The sequence below is a fragment of the Typopeltis vanoorti genome, chromosome 6 (assembly GCF_054136105.1).
Source record: "Typopeltis vanoorti isolate ZY-2024b chromosome 6, IOZ_Tvanoo_1.0, whole genome shotgun sequence".
Classification (NCBI taxonomy): Eukaryota; Metazoa; Arthropoda; class Arachnida; order Uropygi; family Thelyphonidae; genus Typopeltis; species Typopeltis vanoorti.
The window spans coordinates 32,447,326-32,473,282 of NC_143554.1; the positions used below are offsets into that span (position 1 = coordinate 32,447,326).

General features: G+C 36.8%; 1 protein-coding gene across 4 annotated transcripts in view; it reads right to left on the reverse strand.

Annotated features, from left to right (window-relative positions):
* Positions 1 to 25,957, reverse strand: part of unc-104 (kinesin family member unc-104) — a 942,286-nt gene that overhangs the window by 778,405 nt on the left and 137,924 nt on the right. For all 4 annotated transcript variants that reach the window (XM_090394094.1, XM_090394092.1, XM_090394093.1 and 1 more), the window contains exon 7: positions 17,134 to 17,312. In XM_090394094.1, the coding sequence (XP_090250220.1) occupies positions 17,134 to 17,312 (179 nt within the window). The remainder of the gene's footprint in view (positions 1 to 17,133; positions 17,313 to 25,957) is intronic.

Here is a 25,957-nt window from a genome sequence, read left to right on the forward strand (position 1 = left end):
GACATCTATTGGTTTTAATTTTTTTGGTTGTTACATTATTAATTTTAATTTTAACATAGCTTTCTTAGATGATATTTGCTATTGCTTTTGTGGTGTTTGAGGTGGAGCTTTCAATTCACACAGTTTATTGATTAATTTTGTTCTGTTGATTTGATCGTATGCTTTCTCATAATCCAGGAAGGCCATATATGTTGGCAGGTTAAATTCTATTCTTTTTGATAATAAAACTGTTATTTTTTTGACCACAAGAACTATAGGAGAATGAATGACTACTATTTGGGTTTTTTTTTGGTCAAATTTATTTTAAAACTAAGTTATACCAACTAGTTTCGCCAACTGTGGCTGTTGGCTTCATCAGGGTAAAAGATGTATAAAAAAATAAGAACACTTAAACGCTAAAAACTGTTACACTAAAACCATAAAATGAACTGAATACAATTGCATATTTATAAAGGCAGAAGAATGCATACATCACACACATAGCACGTGTATGTTGTAATAGGTTTCACGGTATAAAAAGAACACAGATGGTTAAGAAAATAACTATTTATTAACTTAAAAGCTAATATTTCGCTGGTATTATATCCAGCATCTTCAGAGCACACAACACAAAGATTGTTACAAGGGCAAGACAACCACAAACCAATTTGATACCAAACTGTATAAAAATTAGGAACAAGTTTCACTCGGCCAAAACCCAATGTATTTATAAAAGAGCGAGTTTAGCACTATTACGGGAACAGGTATACGCTACTCGCCGAGAACTTTCAAAAATAAATTCCTCGATCAGTGTACTTCATGATACATTATCTGACATTTTGAACCCGCAGCTATGGGATATTTTGGATAGAATCTCCGACTCTACAGCCAATAAAGAATTTGCTAAAGTTAAAAACCGACACCAGAAAAAATTTGAAATCCTCCAGCAACGCAATGTTACACAGCGGCCGCATTTTCATCAAGATGGCGTCGTTGTGAACCTATCATCAACAACCTTATCCAAAGAGGCCACGAGTGCATTAAGTCTTGGACACAATTTTGCCGTTACTCCAAAAGATGTGCCTAAAACCAAAATAATGGCTTCCGTTGAACGTGGGATTCACGACTTGCCTCCAGCCATAGCCAATAATATTAGGTTAGACGTGGCCAATATCCTTATCCATTCTAAGCCTCCCAAAAATAATATCCCGCATAAAGAAATAACAGCTCTAAAAGAACTACGCAATAATAACCACATTACAATAACCAAATCAGACAAAGGAAACGCCACTGTAGTTATGGATACAACAGCATATGAAAGCAAAATGCATGCACTGCTCCAAGACCGGTCTACATATCAAATCATAGATCGAGATCCCACCAACTCACAAAAGAATAAGGTGTGCAAGTTACTGAACAAAATCACTTCCTGGCCTAAAGAAATTGTCAAAAAACTTAAACCCATACACGTTAAAGCACCCAGAATATATGGTGCTCCTAAAATACACAAACAAGGTACACCTTTGCGTCCTATTGTAGATAGTATAAACAGTCCTACATATAAACTAGCCAAACATTTAGCAAAATTACTAACCACTTACACAAACAATTCTCCCTCTTTTGTTAAAAATTCTACCCACCTAAAAAGTATTTTAGAAAACCACACCTTAAATAGATCAGACCTAATGGTGAGTTTTGATATCACCTCATTATTCACTAATGTACCACTGATTGAAACACATAACTTACTAAATTCACAATTTCCCCCAGATATATTCCAGCTATTTAAATTCACAGTACAGGCAGGTTGTTTTACATGGAAAGGGAAAATATACAAACAGTTAGATGGGACAGCTATGGGTTCACCTCTTTCTCCCCCCCCCCCCCTTAGCCAACTTCTACATAGAACATCTAGAAAAATTAGCTATCAACACAGCCACTCTCAAACCTAGTCTCTGGCTATGCTATGTTGACGATGTGTTTGCCATTTGGCCACATGGCCCAGACACATTGAATACATTTTTAGTGCATCTAAATAGCCAGCATCCTAAAATCCACTTTACAATGGAACTAGAAGCCAATGACTGCCTGCCTTTCTTGGACACACTGATCACACGTCTTCCAGAAGGTTCCTTATCATTTTCTGTTTACAGAAAACCCACACATACAGGGAGATACTTACACAAACAATCACATCATCACCCTTCTCAACAAAATTTAATAATACCATATTAAAAATATTCATTTTTAATATGGTATCTTAAAAACACTAACCCATAGAGCTAGAGCAATCTGTTCCAATGACATTGCTCTCACTGCTGAACTTTCTCACCTACGTCAAACCTTTTTAAACTATGGTTATAATCCCCGTAAAATAGATAACATACTAAATGCTACCCATAAATCCCCTCTATCTAGACTACAACAAAACCAACACCATCCCATACATCAAAGGCACATCTGAAAAGATATCTAGGGTGCTTAACAAACACCAATTACGCACAGTATTTAAACCTTATATAAAATTAGCAACTCTCATCCGTTCACCTAAGGACAAATGCACTCCTTTATCACATCCAGGTGTCTATGAAGTGCCCTGTTCTTGCCATCAAGCCTACTACGGACAGACAGGAAGAAATGTGGACATCCGCCTCAGTGAACACAAAAAATATATCCAACACTTTCGCTATGGTAAGTCGGGTCTGGCAGACCATGCTTTGGATACCCCTGCACACAGAATCAATTGGAAAGAAACAAAAGTAATGCACAGAAGCTTCTACAAGTCAGAGAGGTTGTTCCTGGAATCAACAGAAGCCTTGAAACATACTCCAAACCTTAACAAGTATGGCTGTATAAATCTACCAAAGATTTGGGAGACAGTCATCCTAAGACCAAATTAATATTTAGTACTTTTATTTTTTATCATTTGAACTACTATTTCAAAACTTTGATTTTTTTTTTTTTTTTTTTAACCTAGATGGCGCCATATTAGGACTTTAGTCTTGTGTTGCGCGCTGCAATCACTTATACTGTTCCCACTGTTACACCGGATTGTGGTTGTCTTGCCCTTGTAACAAACTTTGTGTTGTGTGCTCTGAAGATGCTGGATATAATACCAGCGAAATATTAGCTTTTAAGTTAATAAATAGTTATTTTCTTAACCATCTGTGTTCTTTTTATACCGTGAAACCTATTACAACATGTCTGACGAACACATAAGCCTATCCACGTGTATGATCTACTAGTTGTTATGTAGGAACATTCTGTAGTTGGCAGCAAAATTTAATTCTGGCATGTTGAAAGATCTAATGAGGGTCTTCCAGATCTCGGGCAAAATCAATCCTTTGTTTCTATTAAGGTTTTGTTCTGAACAGAGAACTGTTGTGGCTTCTTTTATAATTTGGGAGCAGAAGTCCTCCTCTAAGTAGGGCATTCAGCTTTTATCCCATTCTATCATATGGTTAGCATCTTTTAGTCCTAGCAAAATGAAAGGCAAATCCTGATTTCTCTTCGCTATTATTATTGACATCTCCTATGTGTCCCTTCTTCCTGATTTCAAAACTTCTTGAAGTCTGGCCAATATAGTTCAAGTCGCATGAGCAGGGTATGTTATAAACTCCGGCATATTTAAAAAATGGATGACTGTCTTTCGGAGATAGTAAAAATTGGCGAATGGTTTGTGCAGGTTTAAAAGCAACTCGTACTCCACGTGGCTTGAGGAGTCTGCAAATCTTACTGGAAATTGTCCCTACAAACAGAATCACTATGGTAGAATTATAATGTATATCTTCAGGTTGTCTTTGTAGGGGGAGGGGGTCACAGAAACGAATCTTGTGTATCAATTTTCTAGGATAACCATTCTTTGTAAGGTTATTTGATATCAGGGACAGTTCATCTTGGAAGTCTTTATCATCTGTCGTAATGTGAGAGCCTCTATTTTTTAGCATGTGTACAATGCTAAGTTTCTGAGAAATATGGTGTGAAGAAGTGAAGTGCAAGTATCTACCTTTATTGGTGGGTTTGCGATAAACTGCAAGGTTGATACGACCATCTATTCGTTTCTTGATTAAAATGTCCAGAAATGGTAATTGGTTATCTTTCTCAAGTTCTAGAGTGAATTTAATTTTTTGATGCAAAGAGTTAATCTTGCTTAGAAAATCGAACAGATCCTTTTCCGTATTTTTCAAAACGATAACAATATCATCAACGTATCTCCACCAAACTGTGGGTTTAGGGTCTAGTTGAGGCTTTTAAACCTGCACAGACCATTCGCCAATTTTTACGATCTCCGAAAGACAGTCATCCATTTTTTAAATATGCCGGAGTTTACAACATACCCTGCTCATGCGGCTTGAACTACATTGGGCAGACTTCAAAAAGTTTTGAAATCAGGAATAAGGAACACATAGGAGATGTCAATAATAATAGAGAAGACAAATCAGGGCTAGCCTTTCATTTTGCTAGGACTAACCATATGATAGAATGGGATAAAAGCGCAATGCCCTACTTAGAGGACTTCCACTCCCGAATTATAAAAGAAGCCACAACAGTTCTCCATTCAGAACAAAACCTTACTAGAAACCAAGGATTGATTTTGCCCAAGATCTGGAAGATCCTCATTAGATCTTTCAACATGCCAGAATTAAATTTTGCTGACAACTACAGAACGTTCCTACATAACTAGTAGATCATACACACGCTATGCGTGTGATGTATGCATTCTTCTGCTTTTATAAATATGCAATTGTATTCAGTTCATTTTATGGTTTTAGCGTAAACAGCTTTTAGTGTTTAAGTGTTCTTATTTTTTTATACATCTTTAACCCTGATGAAGCCAACGGCCACAGTTGGCGAAACTAATTGGTATAACTCAGTTTTAAAATAAATTTGATCAAAAAAAAACCAAATAATCATTCATTCTTCTATTCGTTTTTCTATAATTTGAGTGTAAATGTGGGATCTGCAGGATCTTCCTTTCCTAAAGCCGCACTGTTTTCTCTAATAATTTCCTCAGCCATGGTGTTAATTTACTTTTAATTATATCTAGATATATTTTACAGCATGTAATTAATAAGGATATTCCTCTGTAGTTTCTGCAATCCTTCCTGTTTCCTTTTTTGAATATGTTTATGACTATTGTGGGATGTTTCCTTCTTCCCATATTCTGTGTATTATCAAAAATTATATTTTTTCTTGCAAGAAAAAATATAATTCCAGTGAAGAATGACAAGATCAGAATTTAAGGCACTAGTTCCAGAAAATATTGAAGATTCTAATGACTGTGCACTACAAGGTTTGTGAGATTATGAAGAAGAACAGACTGCCATCAACAAAGCTATAGAAAGGAAGTGAGATCAGAGAGAAAAAATTCCTTATATACTGGAAAAAAAGAGTTGATACATATTAGGGTTCATCTGACAAGAAGCTGGCAACATGATTCAAAGGAGAGAAGGCAAAACATAAGTCAGTAGCTTACTGAGTAGTCCTCTGTGCTGGTGTAGGATATATGCTATTTAGCAATATCAGATTATCTTACATTTTAACTTTTAGCAAATAGCCAATTTAAAAAAATAATAATAATTACTTAAAAAGGAAACAATAAGTTTTAGTTTTATTATATATGTAAACATATGTCAAATGATAATGCATTATTTCTTATAATTAGAATTTATTTTAATAATATTTTGTATAAAAATCTTTACATAGTTAAGGCATATTACAAACTATTTCTAAGTTAAAGATGTATAAAAAAATAAGAACACTTAAACACTAAAAGCTGTTTATGCTAAAACCATAAAATGAACTGAATACAATTGCATATTTATAAAAGCAGAAGAACGCATACATCACACGCTGTGATCAGGTTCTGTCACTCACCACACATATAGAGGCAGGCTACCAACAATGCTGGAAAGCAGCTGTAGCTTTTGTAGATCTTATTGCAGCTTATGACACAGTCTGGAGGCATGGCGCAGTCTGCAAGCTGCTTCGTGCAGTCCCTTGCAAAACAATAGCAAAACTAATCGATTACATGCTAAGCAACCGCCTGTTCCAAGTGTGGATGAACGAGAACAAAAGCAAACAAAGAACACTGGATAATGGATTACCACAGGGGTCAGTTCTGGCTCCCCTCCTGTTTAACTTATACATCGCAAATATGCCTCATACAGCCTCTAAGCAGTTTTGCTATGTTGATGACATTGCTCTAGCCACCGGACACACCAATTTTACTACAATGAAAGATACACTAACGACCTTGCAGTCCTAGAGGAATACTTCAGCAAATGGAGATTACGCCTGAATCCTAGCAAAACACAAGTTTCATGCTTCCACCTGAACAATAACCAGGCTAACAAAGAACTCATGGTTTACTTCAACCACAAACTGTTACACTACAACAGATTCCCGAAATATCTGGGCATCACTCTAGATAGAACACAATCTTTTAAACCACATCTCATTAACACAGCATCCAAGCTAAAAACAAGAAACAATATACTGCAAAAACTATGTGGAACAACTTGGGGTGCCTCAGCAACAACGCTTCGCTGCACTGCTCTTGGCCTCGTTTTCTCTACAGCTGAATACTGCTCACCCTATGGCTGAACAGCGCCCATGTGTATTTGGTTGATGCCCAGCTTAACACCACTATGCGCCTTATTTCTGGAACTGTAAAATCAACCCCAACCTACTGGCTCCCAGTGCTAAGCAACATCCTGCCTCCATACATCTGCAGACCCAACTTTCTTCTACATGAATACAGCAAAATCATGGAAATCCAAAATCTTCTAATCCATGAAGACATCACACCCCTAGAAATAAAAAGGCTAAAGTCAAGGTACCCTCCAATCTTAACAGCAAAAAATCTTGCAGAGACAAGCTTCAACATGAAGGAGAAGTGGAAAGAGTCCAGGTGTAACACTTCAACAGGGATCTTCCATGAATTAGTGGACCCAACACAGATAACTTCGGGTTTTGACCTACCTCGGAAAACTCGGTCTGCCCTTAACCAAATCCGCACCAACCATGGCAGATGTGCAGACCACCTTTACAAATGGGGCATGACTGCCTCACCCAGGTGCGACTGTGGATCACCCCTGCCAGACAATTAATCATATTATAGCAGAATGTGTCCTACATGCATACAGTGGAAACCTGTCAGACTTCATCCATGCTACACCAAGTGCAGTCGACTGGATAATCAACCTAGACATTCAGTTGTAGCCTATTCTTGATTCTCGAGTGTCTCTTTTATGACTGTATTATGTCTTCTTATTGTACATATGTCTATATATATTAAGGATTAATGTAATGTAACTTTTCATGTGTGAGCCATACGCTAAATAAATAAATAATAACAAACTATTAAGCCTTTGTTATTATAAAGCCTGTGTAGCTCAGTGGATGTGGCGTTTGCATACCACCGCGCTAGGCCGCACGAAGGAAGTCTTGGTTTCGAGTCTAGTCGGCGACTAGAGGAAATTTTTCTAAGCCTTTTTTCGACCGGTTCCCGAGTTAGTCGATCTCTGGCACTGGCAAGCAGGTTTTTCCTCCCGGAAACTCGGGTTTTTCGTCCTGTAAACTCAAGAAAATCGACCGTAGAACCCACATTATTTCAGACATTAAATATATTGTGTTAGGGTTAGAGACCACGAGATGGCGGCACATTTGAGCCGTCTCTCTTCACTGCGTACCGCTTAATTAGTGATAGCCTTGGGCCATCTGTCTCTGATTGGGTACCAGTGGAGATTGAACTGCCCACTCAGTCTCCAAAAGTTAGATAGGGCTAAATGGCCTCGCCTACTCCCGTATATACGGGAATAAAAAGGCGTTAGCTGATTTTTTTTTTTTTTTTTTTAACAAACTATTTCATTGCAGTATTTCTAATTGAATTTTATTTCAATTTAATTTCTTTCTGTAATTAAAAAAAACTGAGAAGAAAATTTTGAAATTTCCAATGCAGTTTCACATTTGTAAAAACTATAGTCTTGTTACACAACAAACAATAATTTTCTTTTTTTCATCTCATTGCCAAGTCAGCCAGTAGTGCATTTGCAGAAAGATTGCATTTCTGAAGAGGAAGTTGATATAGTAAGAGAGATAAAGCATAGCAGCCGTTGATTAGAAAAGAATGATTAGATTATATTTCTATCATCTAAGGCACTTTTTACCATATCAATATCCACCTATATCTCTGTCATCCTCCGAGTTGTTTTCTTGCCAACCTGGCAGAGAACACTTGTTTTGCTAATCTTTCCCAGCCCATTCTGTTTAAGTGACCACACCACCTGAGATTAGCTCTGCTAACGCATTCCTGGATGCTGACAGCGTCAAGTTCTTTCCTAATATCCTCGTTTTTAATATGATATTGCCATTGATGCCATCTGTTCACGCTTCTAATTTTTCTCAGGACTCTAATATCTGCGGTCTCTAGCCTTTGGTCAAGTGTTTTACATCTGACCCAGCTCTCAGATCCATAAGTTAAAACTGGTTTGAACACTGTCTTGTATACAGCTAATTTAGTGTTCCGACTAATTTCTCTCTTATTCCATATGAATTTATTCAATTGACTTCCTACCATACCAGCTTTGTTGATTCTGTTGTCTATTTCTATATTTAATTTACCATCTTCACTAAAAATCGTGCCTAAGTAGCTGAAATGTTTTACTTGTTCCACAGGTTCTCCATTCACAACACAGTTGACATTTTCAATGATTCTGCCTATTTTCATTGTCTTTGTCTTTTTAATGCTGACCTTCATACCATATCTATTACATCAGCTATTCAATTTAGTCAGGGAATCTTGCAAACTTGTAGCAGATTTATTTAGAAGTATAACATCGTCTGCATAAAGCAAAGAGCTGACATTAACATCTCCAATTTTGATATCATGTTTAATACCACTCTCCTTCATAATGTGATCCATATAGATAATGAATAACAGAGGGGATAATGTACATTCTTGTCTCACACCAGATTTAACATTAAACCATCTTCCTGTACTTCCTTCAATTCTAACTGCTGACTTACAACTCAAATAAAGACTAAGTATTGCTTGATATAATGCCCCATTGACACCATATAACTGCAGCGTATTGAATAGCTTCTCTCTTGGCACCTTGTCATATGCCTTTTCCAAATCGACAAAACTTAAATACAGATCTTTGTTATATTCCCATGCTTTCTCGACTATTTGTCGTAAAGTGAAGATCTGATCCTGACAGCCTCTATTTGGCCTGAATCCAGCTTGTTCTTCACCAAGTTTTTCTTTCACAATCCTTCTCAACCGTTTCTCAAGAATATTTGCATAAATCTTACCAAGAACACTCAGTAGGGAAATACCTCTGTAATTCTCACATTCAGTTTTATTTCCCTTTTTATATATGGGTACTATGAGAGCTCTACTCCAATCATTGGGAATTCGTCCCTCTGTCCAGGCCTGCTGAACTATGCAGTGCAGCCAGTGTAAGACTTTTATACCTCCATACTTCAGCATTCTGGTCTAATATCATCTATTCCTGCTGCTTTTCCACATTTCAAGCCTTTGATGGCTTTTTCTACTTCAAGTATGTATTCCTGACTGTATGCCTGTTGAGTGTTTTTAACCACAGTGCTATCACTGCTTGTTTCATTTAGCAATTTTTCGAAGTAATTACTCCATACTTCAAGGATATATTTTTCTCCAGTTTTCATGTCACCTTTATCATCTCTAATTCCTTTTATAACACTCTTTCCTCTATTTCTGAGCTTCTTCAACAACTTCCAAAATATCTTGCCATCCTCTTGATATTTATTTTCTATGTTCTTACCAAAGTCTTCCATGACTTTTGTTTAGTCAGTTTTACAGTTTTTAGCTTTCTTACATTTCTCTCTGTATTCTCTAAGAGCAGAAGCTGACTTATTTGCCAGGAACTTTTGATATGCTTTCTTCTTTTCCTTCACTGCCTCTTTAACTTCCTGTGTCTGCCATGGAGTTCTGATTTTTCTATCCTTGCAGACAACCTCACCATATGCCTCTCTGGCTGAATCAATCAATGTTTTCTTCAAGGCTTGCCACTGAATCTTCAAGGTTTGGTTCCTGTTCTCAAACACTTTCATTTGCGATTTTGAATTTACTTTGTCAATAATATACCAGATCTTAATCTGTGTTAAAAACTGAAAAGGAAACGTTAATAAACTGCTTTGGTATACCATAGATGAATACCAGACCTAATCAGATGGCCTAGAAATGTTAAGAGTAACCATTTGAATTTCTCCAAACTTTTCCATGGCTTGTATCAAAAAGTGAGCAAGGGTTAGATCTGTTGTGGAACAAGAGTAGATGAATCCATACTAATTACTACTAATTAGTGGACCTCCAGTAGTGAGAACAGATTATTGCTGTGATGAATTTTGCCATGATTTTAAGAAACCTGAAGTAAGAATCAGACAACAGTTTATTGACAATGAATTTGGCTGGCAAGAGACCAGAAGTCTCAACTGCTATTTTAAGTTATCCTAAGTTTTCTGAATCTGATCCTTTTCAAAATCACATTTTGATTTGTTAATGGTTTTTTTACATTACTGAAAAACTAAGATTTGGACAGTGGTAAGGAATTTATGGTGGAATAGAAGATGAATACCATCATTCAAGTAAGAATTATTTCTGTTATCAGTCTGAGAAAGCATTTGGATTAGGAGAAAGTAAACAGTAATCAGATCATGAGAAGGAAACCAGACGTCACCCCATTTGGCATCCTAATAACAAAGGACACAAGACTGAAAATGGCTCAGAGAAAGGGTGTTCCATATTAAAGGAAATGAAACTGGATGAGGTTGCAATTTGTTACATCCATGAGGTGATTGCTAATGCTAAATACTTTGACATTCCTACTAGATTGATCAGCACACTGGAAAAGGAAAGTCAGGTTTAGGCTGTGAACTTTGAAAACACCCCCCCCCCCCACACACACACACTTTTAAGATAACACCTCACTGAGTATTTGGAATGAAAAAAATAAACTTCAGAGGTTAGTAATCAAAGATGTTAGGGTTATCCTAATTTGGAGAGGCTACAGAGACAGCACATGAAATCTGGTAATGAAATTTTTAGCCAGTGCAAATCAAACAGTGGAAATTCAATGCTTGGCTTTCTTGGAAAGAATTATCTAAAATGTAGTTTGGACAAGTAGTAGTTGAGGTCACCGGGGATGTGACTTCAACTGAGGCACACAACACATGCAAAAAAAAAAAAAGAATCAACAAATCCAAATATTTTGAAAGGGGCCAAATGCAGGAATCCATCTCCTGTGCAAAAAGCAGTCATGCTTTCTTGCAACTGGGTGACATCTAAAAGTAAAGCCAACCTTATGGCAGCATTCTTTTCCAACTTGTGAGTAAATGACCAAGACAAATTCACTTTCTGTCCTAACAAAAATGGAGCCACATCCCTCCTCTGGTCTTTCAAAAGAAACACATCAGGAGAATTTCACACTACATACCAAAAGCCCACCAGTTCCAGTGGCTCTAGAACTAGCATGTGTCCTATGTGATTTAACACATCAACATGGGGATCCACCACTTATTTATAGTCATTAACATGGATTCCACCACTCCAGATCCACAGTAGATCTCCTAATCTAAGCCACTCATCGCTGGACACACATACCATGGACTGGATTTGGGAGAAACCTGTGCTATTACTCTTGGCATTTCCAGAGCATCTTGTCAGATCTGGTATGAAAGGCTCGTAAGCAAACTGCAATCCTTTATCTTCTACCATCACAATCGCCACATGTAATGGTGGAGTGTTTCCTCTCTTAGAATTACCTCACCACTGCAGGAGTGCTCCAAAGTATTTTCACTTACCCTCTCTCTCTCTCGCTCTCTCACTTATACATAAATTACCTTCTTTCATTGGCAGAATGCTCCATTGCTCCTACTCAGTTGATGGCTTCAGAGAATCCAAATATCCCAAGCTTGAAAATCCTCTACAGTCAGTGCTTTAAACACTGATCTACATGGGGTGAGAGTAATCTAGTCACTTTCAATGCTACTGAAAATAATGTCCTGCCTTCCTCCACCCACCCACACACACAAAAAAGATCTCAATTCAACTTTCCTCACTGCTTGATACCAACTGCGCTAGACAGGATCAGATCGCTTATCTTGGAGTGATATTTATCTCTTATTTCTCCAAATATCACACATCAATCACTTCTTCAACCTGTAAAAAACCTTGCTATCCTTTTCCACTCAAGAATGTTAGTTTTCACCTCCAGTAATGACACTTCACAAATCTCCCCAGTCTTCAAATAATGTTCTGATGCTTGACATAATGCACCGATCAATAATCTCCCTAAAACTCATTGATGTTATTCAGAAGAGGATGATACAACTGATCAATGATTCCTTTCTCACTGACTCACTTCAACCTAGTGGTTGAAGTGAGTCAGTGATTCCACAGATGGTTCATATTGGCTGTCTTTTCTACAGGTACTTCCAGGCCACTGCTCAACTGAAATGGCATCCGTTATTAATCTGAACTCCTTGCTTGTTAAAACAGAAGCAATGGTTGCCTAGCATCCTTTTGTGGTCCAGCTTCAAATCCACTGAACCTGCTTCTGCTCACTCTCCAGCTCTTCAAGAAAAATATCAACAGCTTCCTTTTCCCCTTAACTCAAGGTTACATACAGCTGCAGTATGATTTAGGTTCAACAACTTATCATGTGGATTTTATATATATAAAAACAGCAATGTAACTGTAGCTAAACAAAATTGTGATCTTGTCAAAATGATGCTATACAAAATTGGGAAATGTGAGAACAATATTCTTCTATACTCTCATGTGTATAAACTTTCCAAGGTGGAGATCATTACTGATATTAAGGCATACTTTCAATCATATGGCATATTAAGTTCTAGACTAGTGTTATATAGAGAATTTCATCATATAGCAAATCACTGTCCTTTTTTTTTCTCCACTTGTCGATGCATGTAATCATTTAATAACATTTTTAAGCACTAATATAATGACAAAAATAAAACATTAATTTCCAGTTACAAAAAAAATATTCAGAAAAATTTTTGCGAATGAAAAAGTTATTCTGAACAGCTTGTCTTAAGGGAATGCACTGAGTAGGTAGTTTGGTCCATCAATTTATACCATTAAAAGTTTTTCCATTTCAGCAATTCTGCAAGACTGTTACAATTACAGATAACTGCAGCAATATTAACTAGTGTATCAATTTTCACATATCTTTGTTTTTAACAACTGTAACAACAGTAATGTGAGGTAAGCGTAGCTGTGGCTTATCCCAGTACACCATCATTACTAAATTTAATAATAATTTTGATCTTAATATGTAATGTAATATGTTTATGCATCTTCTTTTCACTAGAAGCAACAGCACCCTTACTTTGAATTTTATCGCCATTATCAACAATAAAATAACAGTTATAACCAATAACTCATAATTCACAGCAAATGACCGAGACAGAGCGAGAAGAAGCAAGACAGGCATAAACAAACGGTTCACAAAAACTACACATTGAGTGATTCATGGGAGTATCGTGTCCCTAAAACTGTCATATGAGTGAATGCAGCATCATATAAATGAGCATTGACCATAATTGAAAGTGTCATATGAGCAGATCATTGAAAAGCGGAGCACCATAAGGTGGGATATAGACTTTGTTGCTTGGAATCACAGTCCATGCAACAAAAGCTATAAGGCCAATTTATTATGTCCAACTTGTCTGCATTCTTCAAGCTTATTTGTCTGTTTCAAGATGGAAAACCTAAGCTTTTGAGAGGAAAAGTCCTGCTATCTCAACCTGAAGTTGCCTAACTTACTTCAGTTAAAAAGTGCTTATATAAAGGTTCTTTATGTCCTAGACAGGTTTTAAACCTAAATCTTTTCACCTATTTCATCCCTATATATCCAGTACAGAGGCATATCTATGGACACTAGGAGTAAAGAGGTGTGCTAGTCTGGTAAGTATGGCTCTATGTATTAATTTATAATACATGGAGCCATACTCCATTTATTAAGCATGGTGCATATATAATATGCACCATGCTTAATAGTTGAATCACTGAACAAACAACAAAATATGTCACACCATAATGGTATGGGATATGTTTTGTTGGTCAGATTAGAATCTTTGTTGTTGCATACTGCCTATGCATTACAAGCATAGTCTATTGTGGTAGTTCAGAGCAGACAATATTCTGCTAGGTTGCACCTGACCATTTGATATACATTGAACCTGATATACATGCATATATTTTACCAGGAACACTTAGCAGGGAAATACCCCCTGTAATTCTCACATTCAGTTTTATTTCCCTTTTTATATATATGGGTACTATGAGAGCTCGACTCCAATCATCGGAAATTAGTTCCTCTGTGCAGGCCTTCTAAACCATGCAGTGCAGCCACTGCAAGACTTTTATACCACCATACTTCAGCATTTCTGGTTGAATATCATCTACACCTGTTGCCTTTCCACATTTCAAGCCTTTGATGGCTTCTTCTACTTCAAGTATGGATATGTATTCCTGACAGTATGCCTGTTGAGGAATCTTTACCACTGTGCTATCACTGCTTGTTTCATTTAGCAATTTTTCGAAGTAATTAATCCATTCTTCAAGGATATCGTTTTCTTCCATTTTCATTTCACCTTTATCATCTCTAACTCCTTTTACAGCACTCTTTCCTCGATTTCTGAGCTTCTTCAACAACCTCCAGAATATCTTACCGCCTTTTTTTGATATTTATTTGCCATGTTCTTGCCAAAGTCCTCCCATGACTTTTGTTTAGCTAGTTTTACACAGTGTTCAGCTTTCTTACATTTGTCTCTGTATTCTCTAAGAGCACAAGCTGACTTATTTGCCAGGAACTTTTGATATGCTTTCTTCTCTTCCTTCACTGCCTCTTTAACTTTCTGTGTTCCACCATGGAGTTCTGATTTTTCCATCCTTGCAGACACCCTCACCACATGCCTCTCTGGCTGAATCAATCAAGCTTTTCTTCAAGGCTTGCCACTGAATATCTAAGGTTTGGTTCCTGTTCTCAAACTCTTTCATTTTTTCTTCAATAATTTTTGTGTATTTTAGTCTACAGTTCACATCTGAGGGCTGCTCAGCTTTTATTCGCTTTAAAACTTTCTTACATGTTATTCTTTTCGATATGAAATTCGATTTTATCCCAAGACTAAATAGTGATCACTTCCAATTTCAAATCCTCTGTACACTCTGGTGTCCTGCACCAGGGAGAAAACATCACTATCAACAATAATATAGTCAATGAGACTTTTCTTATTCCTTGCCTCTTCTCTTCTCTCCATGTGAATTTGTGCACATTTTTATGTTGAAACATGGTGTTAGTAATAACCAGACCATGTCCTGAGCAGAAATCCAACAGGTATTTGCCATTATTATTAGCTTTGCTCTTTTCTCCAAATTTTCCCAATATATTTTTGTATGTCTGACAATCATTTCCTACTCTGCTATTTAGATGTCCAACAAGGACCAGCTTTTCCTTTTTCATTGTGTCAGCTGTTTTCTCTAAATCCTCAAAAAATTCCTCCACTTCTACCTTAGTAGAACCTTCTGTGGGACCATAGGCACAAATAAGTCTCATTGTCCAGTTCCCCATTCTCATATTTGCCCACATTACTCTACTTGAGACTGCCTGCCATTCAAGAAGATTAGCCTTGTATTTAGTGTTGAATACAATGGCTACTTCTTTTCCTTGTCATTGCCTGAATATAACATTTTGTATTTATTGCTCAGAAAGATCTCACCAGTTTTTGTCTTTTTTGTTTCAGTCACCTGTATGTTGATCTGGTACTTATCTAATTCCTCAGCTAGCTCCATTTCTTTGCCATTCAGTCTTCTTATGTTGATAGTACTGATCTTTAACTCTGGTGAAGTTGAGTTGGGGTGTTTTTTCAGATTTGTTCCAGTAGTTGACTTTTCGCTTTTCACCAGGGAACCAGGGGAACAGCGGAAAGTCAACTAGTGGAACAAATGGACCGGTTAAACAGGGGCCTTGTTAAACCGATCGACACCCCAGCAGGCATGAAATTTTGTCATGTTGTACCATCATTTTGTATTTTGGTTTAAGCCAATAAGAATACAATTTGGTCGGCTAAATCACAAATTGCCAGCCCATCCTCGTTATTTCAGTATCCAGGTGGATATCCAACAGGATGCACCACGAGAAGGTGAGAATTGGACATTAGGTCAGAAGCCCTGGTTGGTTCTCTGCATTCCTTTAAAGGCAATGTGGAGGTCTCCTCTCAGTTATACAGCTTTGACCTTTAAGCACCCCCTTCACAAGCTATTTCTTGGCTAGAGAAATGTCCAGAACTAAGGTCGCACGAACATGTGTGAATGTTGGGGGGGGGATGAAATACCAGCTACCAGCTTCACATTCAACTGGAGTTGCTAATCTTCTTCAATAAAAATAGACTTCAATTATTATAATACATGGACATTTGCAGAATAACCAGCAGATCACATGCTGAACATCCTCAGATGAAACTTGAGTTTCTCCTTTATCTACTTTTTGTTTCATGTTTGTATGCATAACACCTTGCAAAATAATCCTAATGATTTATAATAACACTGAATGTAAAAATATCACCAAATTATTTATAATAACTTTGCATATAACACACATGCCTATTTGAAATTCGCTTTCTCTCTCCCTATTCACAGAACAACTGAACTGGTCAGAGAACACATGCAAATGACAGACAACAATTATATAGTAAGATCTCTAGTATAAAACCACTCTAGTACAACATTACTAATGTTTATATGAATGGAAGTAACTTGACTATGACAGGTCAAGGCAAAACATCAAAAAGAAGACAGGGTGCAATATAACACCACCCAACTCTGCAACATAACAACTACACTAATTTGGGAGTTTACCACCACAATATAATTAAAATGACAGATATCATTTGAAAGATATATGAATATGAACAGAAATTAGACAAAGTATTGTAAAGGATTTAAAATGTTGTCACATTATTATTTCTCTGAAATAAATTAATCTACCTGAGTAAACATCCGCAGAAGTAGTATACATGATGCCGAATCTGTTTCAAACTACTAAGTAAAATTTTTCAGAGATATAGATATAGAGTGATATTTACCTAGCTTTGTTTCCTTCATCCATTAAATCATGAATATCCTGGTACGAAGTAACAGCCAATTTGGATAGATCTTCCACATATGGTCCCAAAAGAGGATGTTCTCTTACTCTAAGATTGTGTTTATTTTTTGGATTAAGAAGATCTCTTACACGTTCACAATAAATCTCCATGTAACTTACCTAGGAAAAAAAAAATAATAATAACAAATATAAGACTAGAAATACAAATCAAATATATTTGTTTAAATGAAAAAAGATCAGAAACACTGGCATACCATGATTGTTAACCCCCAAACTAGAGAAAATACAAGGGTGGTCTGAAAAGTTCTCAGCCTAACAATGAAAAAACAAATTTATAATTTCAAAATTATTTTTATTTTCCAACATAATCTCCCTTAAGACTAATACACTTATTCCAGCGATGCTCCAGCGTTATTGTCCCACCTCTGTAGGGGTTCTCAGTAAGATCTGCAAAATACCCCTCTACAGCTGCAATCACCTCTTGACTCAAAGAAAAACGCTGACCAGTGAGAAAGAGTTTTAGTTTTGGGAAGAGACAGAAGTCAGAGGGAGCCAAATCTGGAGAATAGGGTGGATGTTCCAACAATTCATAGTGCAGATCCCTTAATTTTCCCATTGCCAAACCACTTTTGTGGGTAGGTGCATTGTCCTGATGAAAGATGATTTTTTTTCTTCTGCAAAGCAGATCTTTTTCACGAATTTCTTCGTCTAATCTGGTTAAAAGATAGGAATATTTATTTTTAAAATGTATATAGGCTCACTAATCGAATTTGGGTATAGAAAAAATTATTATATACAAAATTTTCGTTATTATTATATACAAAATGTAAAAATTACTATATTATTATTATATGTATTATTATTATATATAATAATATAATAATATAATAATAAAGGGGGTGCTTAAGGGTCAAAGCTGTATAACTGAGAGGAGACCTCCACATAGCCTTTAACGGAATGCGGAGAACCGACCAGGGCTTCTGACCTAATGTCCAATCCTCACCTTCTCGTGGTGCACCCTGTTGGGTATCTACTTGGATACTGAACGAACGAGGATGGGCTGGCAATTTGGGATTTAGCCGACCAAATTGTATTCTTATTGGTTAAACCAAAATAAAAAATGATGGTACAACAAGACAGAATTTAATGCCGGCTGGGGCATCGCCCGGTTAAACAAGGCCCCCGTTGTTTTTGCCAGGGAACCAGGGCGAACAGCGAAAAGTCAGCTACTGGAACAAATCTGAAAACAAACCCAAACTCAACATCACCAGAGTTAAAGATCAATACTATCAACGTAAGAAGCCTGAATGGCAAAGAAATGGAGCTAGCTGAGGAATTAGATAAGTACCAGATCGACATAACAGGGGTGACTGAAACAAAAAAGACCAAAACTGGCGAGTTCTTTCTGAGCAATAAATACAAAATGTTATATTCAGGCAATGACAATCAAGGAAAAGAAGAAGTAGCCATAGTATTCAACACAAAATACGAGGCTAATCTTCTTGAATGGCAGTCAGTCTCAAGTAGAGTAATGTGGGCAAATATGAGAATGGGGAACTGCACAATGAGACTTATTTGTGCCTATGGTCCCACAGAAGGTTCTACTAAGGTAGAAGTGGAGGAATTTATTGAGGCTTTAGAAAAAGCAACAGACACAATGAAAAATGAAAAGTTGGTCCTTGTTGGGAATCTAAATAGCTGAATAGGAAATGATTGTGACATAAAAAAATATTTTGGGAAAATTTGAAGAAAAGAGCAAAGCTAATAATAATGGCAAATATCTGTTGGATTTCTGCTCAGGACATGGACTGGTTATTACTAACACCATGTTCCAACATAAAAATGTGCACAAATTCACATGGAGAGAAGAGGCTAGGAATAAGAAAAGTCTCATTGACTATGTTATTGTTGATAGTGATGTTTTCTCCCTGGTGCAGGACACCAGAGTATACAGAGGATTTGAAATTGGAAGTGATCACTATTTAGTCTTGAGCAGGATAAAATTGAATTTAATATTGAAAAGAATAACATGTAAGAAAGTTTTAAAGCGAATAAAAGTTGAGCAGCTCTCAGATGTGAACTGTAGACTAAAATACAAAAAGATTATTGAAGAAAAAATGAAAGAGTTTGAGAACAGGAATCAAACCTTGGAGATTCAGTGGCAAACTCTGAAGAAAACATTGATTGATTCTGCCAGAGAGGCATGTGGTGAGGTTGTCTGTAAGGATAAAAAAATCAGAACTCCCTGGTGGACACAGAAAGTTAAACAGGCAGTGAAGGAAAAGAAGAATGCATATCAAAAGTTCCTGTCAAATAAGTCAGCTTGTGCTCTTAGAGAATATAGAGACAAATGCAAGAATGCTAAACACTGTGTAAAACTAGCTAAACAAAAGTCATGGGAGGACTTTGGCAAGAATATAGAAAATAAATATCAAGAAGGTGGCAAAATATTCTGGAGGTTGTTGAAGAAGCTTAAGAATGGAGGAAAGAGTGCTGTAAAAGGAATTAGAGATGATAAAGGTGACATGAAAATGGGAGAAAAAGATATCCTTGAAGTATGGAGTAATTACTTTGAAAAACTGCTAAATGAAACAAGCAGTGATGACTGCACAGTGGTAAAAAACACTGACCAGGCATGCAGTCAGGAATACATATCCATACTTGAAGTAGAAAAAGCCATCAAAGGCTTGAAATGTGGAAAGGCAGCAGGAGTAGATGATATTCGACCTGAAATGCTGAAGTATGGTGGTATAAGAGTCTTACAGTGGCTGCACTGCATAGTTCAGAAAGCCTGGACAGAGGGACGAATTCCCAATGATTGGAGTAGAGCTCTCATAGTACCCATATATAAAAAAGGGAAATAAAACTGCATGTGAGAATTACAGAGGCATTTACCTACTGAGTGTTCCTGGCAAGATCTATGCAAATATACTTGAGAAACGGTTGAGAAGAATTGTGGAAGAAAAGCTTGGTGAAGAACAAGCTGGATTCAGGCCAAATAGAGGCTGTCAGGATCAGATCTTCACTTTACGACAAATAGTCAAGAAAGCATGGGTATATAACAAAGATCTGTATTTAAGTTTTGTCGATTTGGAAAAGGTATATGACAGGGTGCCAAGAGAGAAGCTATTAAATACGCTGCAGTTATATGGTGTCAATGGGGCATTATATCAAGCAATACTTAGTCTTTTTTGAGTTGTAAGTCAGCAGTTAGAATTGAAGGAAGTACAGGAAGATGGTTTAATGTTAAATCTGGTGTGAGACAAGGATGTACATTATCCCCTCTGTTATTCATTATCTATATGGATCACATTATGAAGGAAAGTGGTATTAAACATGATATCAAAATTGGAGATGTTAATGTCAGCTCTTTGCTTTATGCAGACGATGTTATACTTCTAAATAAATCTGCTACAAGTCTGCAAGATTCTCTGACTAAATTGAATAGCTGTTGTAATAGATATGGTATGAAGGTCAGCAATAAGAAGACAAAGACAATGAAAATAGGCAGAATCATTGAAAATGTCAACTGTGTTGTGAATGGAGAACCTGTGGAACAAGTAAAACATTTCAGCTATTTGGCACGATTTTTACTGAAGATGGTAAATTAAATATAGAAATAGACAACAGAATCAGCAAAGCTGGTATGGTGGGAAGTTAATTGAATAAATTCATAGGGAATAAGAGAGAAATTAGTCGGAACACTAAATTAGCTGTATACAAGACAGTGTTCAAACCAGTTTTAACTTATGGATCTGAGAGCTGGGTCAGAAGTAAAACACTTGACCAAAGGCTAGAGACCGCAGATATTAGAGTCCTGAGAAAAATTAGAAGCGTGAACAGATGGCATCAATGGCAATATCATATTAAAAACGAGGATATTAGGAAAGAACTTGACGCTGTCAGCATCCAGGAATGCGTTAGCAGAGCTAATCTCAGGTGGTATGGTCACTTAAACAGAATGGGCTGGGAAAGATTAGCAAAACAAGTGTTCTCTGCCAGGTTGGCAGCAAAACGACCCAGAGTAAGACCAAGATATAGGTGGATTGATACGGTACAAAGTGCTTTAGACGATAGAAATATAAGATCTGATAATGTTGGAGTCTTGACAAGTAACTGACTGATTTGGAGGAAAATTGTAGATAGGAAATTAATAATGATGTAATTTTTTTCATGTAGTACTATCATATCCTGTATACCCCTTGAGGGTTCATGGCAGGAATTTGATGATGATGATGATGTATTATTATTATATATATTATTATTATATACAAAAATATTATATATTATATACAAAAATTTCGTTAAAATATTGTTGAAAATATATATAATATATATGGGGCTTATAAATAAGCCCACAGTACATGTTGTTGTTTTGGGAAATTAACAATGTAGACTAAACTAAAGAATTTTACTTATTATTCCTAATATTTCAGCAAAGTTAAACTGGCATATTCAGGGAATTAACACACTTGTATCAACACATGCAGAGAAGCATACTTCAGCAAATGGCACCTATTATATTGGCTTGGGTTGGGTGTTCTTGGCTATTGGGCTCATTGTCTGCAGATGAGTCTGCCATATGAAAGGCAGCTTGATGCAACCATATTTGTTCAGGTTAGGAAAATTCACAAGGGAAGAAGCTGATTCCAGAAGTGATTTGCCACACTATCTGGTGGGAAAAAAAAAAAAGTGACTTTTTTTTACCACCATATCTTGTGGTAGGTATCCAAGTGCATGATCTATCAAACCTGAGAAGCAACAGTAGTGGATATAGTCTTGGTATTCTGATGTTAGTTGTCCTGCTGTGTAGCCATCACATGAATGGTTGCAGCTGCAGGTACTTCGTAGTTAGTTATTCATATGATGTCATTTTGATGCCATATGGTCACTCCCAGACCTAATTGGGTTTGGGGAGTAAAGCCTACTGCTAGAAGTGGTAGGGTCGCAGATGCCTTTTCCACAGAGAGTTAGCAGGCAAATCACAAACATCCATGCCATTGGTGAGATTTGAATTCACAGCCTCTTGGCTGGAAAGCAGAAACACTAACCACTCGGCCAATCAGGCCAGTGGATACCTGGTAGATCGAGGTAAATCTATATGTTGCAGTTGATCTTTGAGAAAGCAAATCAGGGATGCTAACTTTCTGTATGGCTTGTAAGTAGTCAAAAGATTGCGTGTGAATTTTTAAGATCTTGGCTTTTTCAAAGACTCAACAGATATATGGAATGGTGATGGATTTGCTGCAATCTATGTTGTTGAGGGGTGGTGGGGGGTAGTATTCTTTTTTTTATACTAAGGCCAAACAGGCAGATGGACAGTCAACATCAGAATATCACAACCAGTATGGCTACTAAGGTTAACACACCATGCCCTGGATACCTGCTACAGAATCCAATGGGGAAAAAAGTCACTTTACTTCACCAAAGCATATTTAAATTTGAGAAGCTGTTCCTCGAATCTGCTTAAGCTCTTATTAACTTTCTTAAACTGAACAAATATGGTTGCATCAAACTGTCTCTCATATGGGAAACTTTCATCTGCAGACAATCGCCCAACAGTCAAGCCAAAGCTACGGCATAGTTTTGAACTATGGACATCCCTGTACTTCTGCTCATTCTCATTCACTGAAGTGATACTGTCTGCATGTGTTGATACAAGTGTATTAATCCACCTGAAGATGCCAATTGATCTTTGGCAAAATATTGAAAATAATAAGCAAAATTCTTTCGTTATTATTTAGTCTACATTATTAATTTATTGAAACAACATGTAAATAATAGTCAATGTACACATACCAGCCAGTGAATTACAAACTTTTATTTCATACAGTGGTTATCTGATAGGGATGCAACTGCCAATACTGATCCTCTTCACATAATATTCCTTGCACATAGGCTGGTAAGATATGGGTCAGGAACAGCCTTTATTAAATGCTTCAGGATTGCTGCACACAGGAAGTTGTGTTTGTTCATACAAGCCTTCTCAGATGACAGTGATCTTGTTCCTGCCACTGTTTGAGGACCACAGTTAAGCCTCTTTAGACAAGCAAAAGCGAGTTATTTTTCCATTTTGAGAAATTTTAGCTCTGCTGTTTTCAAAATCATAGCTCCAGCCAAACAGGTACCCACAACAAGCCATTTATTGAATTCCAAAAGATCCTTTTTTTTTCCATTGTGATCGCCACTACTGATGATTACTGACTATTATTCTTAAGTAGTTGCCTAGAACACATGGTGATGAACATGACCAAATATTTTGCATATATGTTGTGTAAATGACATTAATGTACATCTGCATAAAGGGTTCTAATAGGCAGCTGATATGTGTGTATAAGCATCAATACCAGAATAAGCAACATTATTTCTATGACAATGAGGTGGTTGTAAAGGATGACCATAACATTCCATTAATATAATAACATAAATATGATTATAAAAATGAAATAAATATTCTATTCCCTTTTATTTCCAAAGGCAAAGCTCTTTTTAATCTTAACAATTTAAAGATCAGCAGCCAATCTTAACTCTTAGCTGCTACTGATAGCTGGTTCGAGGCCATCAATGTGTCTTAGGTATCAACAAGAAGTACATGACAGATAACTGTCACCATCTCATTGTCCCCAACACAATATATTGCTGTCAAAAAATATGAAAATTTTATGCTTGATTTTCTCAACTGTGTAATCAAATATTACTTCCATAAGGCATCACATGAGACATGCTAATAAGATTATGTAGAAAATTCATAAACACTCATCTGAATTACTATATTCAAAATATCATATCATATACTGTAATTCAAAATTTATGTTCGAGTAAACATTTAAAAACATTTTTTTTTCTTTTTCACATTCCAGATATATTTTTACTTGCACATAGTCAGTATTTGATGATTCAGTTATCGGTTGATTTTTTTTGCTCTACAGATTTTCATGTCCTTCAGAAAAAATGTTTTAGGGGATAAGTTAACATCCAGAGAGACTGCATTCTGGTTTCCTGGTGAACTTTCTGAAATTTCTTTAATCACTGATCACACTGTACAATGGTAGGACAGTAAGCTTACCATTTACTACAAACATTACCGCAACTTTCTTTTAGAATGCATAAAAATATGGGCAAATTCTCTTGACCATGATTTTCCTAAGATATATTTTCCTTCCTGCCCTACTCCAGTAAAATGTGAAACATGATACTGTCTATTTGCATACTTGTTGCTAAAGTAGGAGTAAAGTAGTGTAGTCTGTCACACTACTGAAACATATAGCAGTCCTGAAAAGAAGTAAGTATACCAAACGTTTCTAGAAAATAAGTCTGCAGATGCCCTAAATAACATAGAGAAATCCTTATCCCATAATCTAGGGACAAGGATAGGCTCTGAGGACTGGGCAAAACTGTCCAGTGATGGAACGGTTGAGCCTGGACCAGCATCGAAGCTTTCTCATGGAATGCCTCAACTGTGCGGCGTGCCAGATGGTCCGTCTGGCATGACTTTTGCCCGACAACTAACAGCCGCCTCAGAAAGGGCATGGACCAGGGGAATACGACTGTCTAATTAAAGCAAAGCAATCGCAATAATCATTTGACAGGTGTTACTGCCAATGTGAATTTTGGCCAGTGGTCTGAATGTTTAAGTGAAAGAATATCAATCAAGATCACTGGTAATTGGTGGGAGTAAACATGACTTCCTTGAAGTGAATGTGTCAGATCGAGCCCTAGTTCAGCTAGTGAGATAACTTACAAGTTCTGTCTATAAAAATCATGAGGGGAAGCCTGATGAGTGCTGACTGCAAAAATTTTGAAATTCCTGGTGAACTACTCTCGTGATACCAGGTCCAGGTGGCCAACGATATGCCTGGCTTCATTGCAAAATACGAAAAGGATTAGGCCTTAGTGCTATCTTTAATCTGAGGAAATGCCATTCCAATGATGCACCTATGCACACAAGCTTATCATAGGAAATTGGCTATCGACCATTGTTAAATTCGACTCTGGAGGAGTGTACTTCATTAATCCATTACCCTGCACAGGCACAGTACTTGTTGGGAACCTTTCTTGGAATGTCTAGTGATGGACTTCTCATTGGCTCGAGTTGGTGGTTCAAAAGTATGAACCTATGACAAATGTATTACTATGTGAGATATAAGTATGAAAAATGTAAGATCCTTCTATAGGAGTAGGTGAGCTCATAGCTCTTAGATGTAAGATAAAAAGTAAGTTAGCTGTAAGCTAGCATGTAAGTTAGATTAGAAAAAGGCTCAATATGAGTTAATTGGGGAAAGAAGCACGAAATATACAGAAAAGGTGCAAATTCGAGTGACGATGAGGCCACTAGAACGGAAGCATCGAGGCAGCTGTTGAGACTGTGGTAGCTGCTTCCTATGCTGCACCATTCAGGTGTGATGTGCTGACATCAAGTCTTCAGCAGACAACCTAGGTACTGGTCTGGGTGTCATGCTTAGAAGAGCAGCCACCATGCTGCGATCTACTGATTGTAGTATGATGGATGCTCGTGACAAAAGTCATGAGAAGACTTCGGTGAAGATAAATATCAGGAAGATGGCAAAATGTCCTTGAGACTATTGAGAAAGCTCGAAAATGCAGAAAAGAGAACTATAAAAGGGATCAAAGGTGATAAAGGAGACATGAAACCTGAAAATAAGGATACCTAGATGTCTGGAATAATTACTTGGAAAGACTTTTAAACAAAACAAGCAGTGAGAGTAGTACAAAATATTCAAGAAGCAAACAAGAGTGCTTATGAATACTTCGGGTAGGAAAAAAACATCAAAAACTTGAAATGT